The sequence below is a fragment of the Galeopterus variegatus genome, unplaced genomic scaffold (assembly GCF_000696425.1).
Source record: "Galeopterus variegatus unplaced genomic scaffold, G_variegatus-3.0.2 Scaffold21319, whole genome shotgun sequence".
In the NCBI taxonomy this organism is placed as follows: domain Eukaryota; kingdom Metazoa; phylum Chordata; class Mammalia; order Dermoptera; family Cynocephalidae; genus Galeopterus; species Galeopterus variegatus.
The window spans coordinates 7,816-9,902 of NW_007747430.1; the positions used below are offsets into that span (position 1 = coordinate 7,816).

At 43.4% G+C, this 2,087-nt stretch overlaps 1 protein-coding gene across 1 annotated transcript in view; it reads left to right on the plus strand.

Moving 5' to 3' along the window:
• Positions 1 to 138, plus strand: part of LOC103583292 (TBC1 domain family member 1-like) — a gene marked incomplete at its 3' end in the record, with an annotated part of 7,165 nt that extends 7,027 nt beyond the window's left edge. The window contains exon 3 of the mRNA XM_008564652.1: positions 2 to 138. Coding sequence (XP_008562874.1) covers positions 2 to 138 — 137 coding nt within the window. The remainder of the gene's footprint in view (position 1) is intronic.
• Positions 139 to 2,087: the final 1,949 nt, after the last annotated feature.

Here is a 2,087-nt window from a genome sequence, read left to right on the forward strand (position 1 = left end):
TATGAAGTTGAGTACCATGTGCTTCAAGAAGAACTTATCGATTCCTCTCCTCTCAGTGACAACCAAAGAATGGATAAATTAGAGAAAACCAACAGCAGCTTACGTAAACAGAACCTTGACCTCCTTGAACAATTGCAGGTAAGAGTATATTTATAAAGCAGCTTCCTGAACCACAACTATACAGTAGTTCATTAACTCACCAAAGGCAACAGCAAACTGGGTTTTCCCATGACCGGAAGACCTTTTTCACCCTGATCTGTTTATAGTTGGGATCAAAGGTATCCCAGGAGAATTGGTCCTTTTATTAAGGAGCAGACAAATTATCCTTTACTAAGGTCAGACAGTCCTGGAGCTTTCTGAGAGGCTGTTTCTGCACTTACCCTTTTAGGAGACAGGCCCAGAGATGAACTTGGGTTCAGGATGCTGTGGCACTATACGCTGAATGCCAGCAATTGTGCTTTGAGTAACAATGAGAGAATCAAGAGCTTTAGCTTTCATGAGTGAAAGCTGCCAGGTCCATGCAGGGGAACTGAGAGAGGAAAGTGACACAGAAATCTACCTAACAAACCAGAGCATATGGTCATTATTTGTGAGTCTTTGGTGCAGATACAAAGATTTGATTAATGAAGGTCACAGTTCTCCCTTCTAGAAACTTCCATTTTGACATAGATAAATGCAGGTGAGGGCATGCAGAGGGAAGGCCATACAGATGGTGTGTGCACGAGGGTGGGGTAAAGCAAGCGCCGAGGTGCAGTCCAGGGACCCAGCCTTGCCAGGTCCAGTGTTGCCCCGCCTGCTCGCTCCCCCACACTGTCTCCTAGGCAAACTGTTGACCCACCCTGTCGTGATGCCGTCATCTGTGTGACGAAGTCCAAAAGAACACCTACCTGCGTAGTGCGGCTCCTTTGTCAATCAAATGACATAAAGTAACCATGCATTCTGCTTTTTTAATGTCATGGTAATGCTGACAGTGTTAAGGAATTGTTTTCAAAGTGACTTAAAAAATTGTTTTTGAGTTGCTGTGGAGAAAAATATCTTATACATTTTTCCTCTAAAATATATATATTTGTGGAGCTCCTGGGCTGTCCTTAGAATAAGCTTTCCGTCCAGATCTAAGCCTCTGATTTTTCTTCATAGAGAGTTGCGGCTTTTCAGATGCAAGCTTGGCAATGATGTGAGAAAGGCCAGCATTTGAGAGCCTAATAAATCAACCCTTGTCTGAAATGCATTCCTCTCAGCAGGCGTTTATCCCAGTAGTTCCTGGTAGATGTTTCCTACAGAGCAACAGAGACAAAGGCTTCCCCTACCCAGTCCCAACTTCTTTTTTCCTCTAAGATTGAAATGCCCTAACTGAAAATGTGCCTGTGTACAGTTTCCCCTAGAAGTCTCAGCTGTAACATGAAGTCTCAAGGGGACAAAGAGCCTTATCTGGCCTATAAATGCACACAGTGTAGGTGGTCATTTTAAATGGCTTCCAAGCCACCAGTGGGTCCCTGAAATATAACATGACAGAAACACTTCAAACAAAGCTCACTTTTGTATTTGAAGCATTTGGCTTGTTAAGATAGGCAGAACTCAGATAAAAGGTTTGTTTTACTGGACTCATGCCCGTGTGGTCTTGTGGGGTTTTTTTTTGGTGATGGAGGGTAGAAAGCAGTTTTATGCTGTTTTTGTGATAATGTACCCCTTTTGTGAAGACTGGGAATTGTGAAAAACTACTCAGATACCAACATTCCTCAAGAAAGGCATCAAATGGTAATTAGTAATAACAGATGTTCTCCCTGGAATGGTCTCTCTCTTGACCAAGTGGTCCTGCCCTTCTGGCGGGATTATTCAGAACTACACGTTATGTCAAGCCACCAGGATCAACTGAGTCCTTGCTGTGCTGGGGGCCACCAAGATGAGTAGGACACTGCAGCTCCCAAAGAGGTGGGATAGGGATTGTGACCTGTCAGCTGGTGGGTGTTTGTATATAGTTTTCCCATTACTGTCTGTGAGAATCATGTCTCTTTTTTTGTATGATTTTCAGAGGCCTACCAAGGATAGGTGTTCAATACAATGCTGAGTGTACATAAACCTTTTTTTTT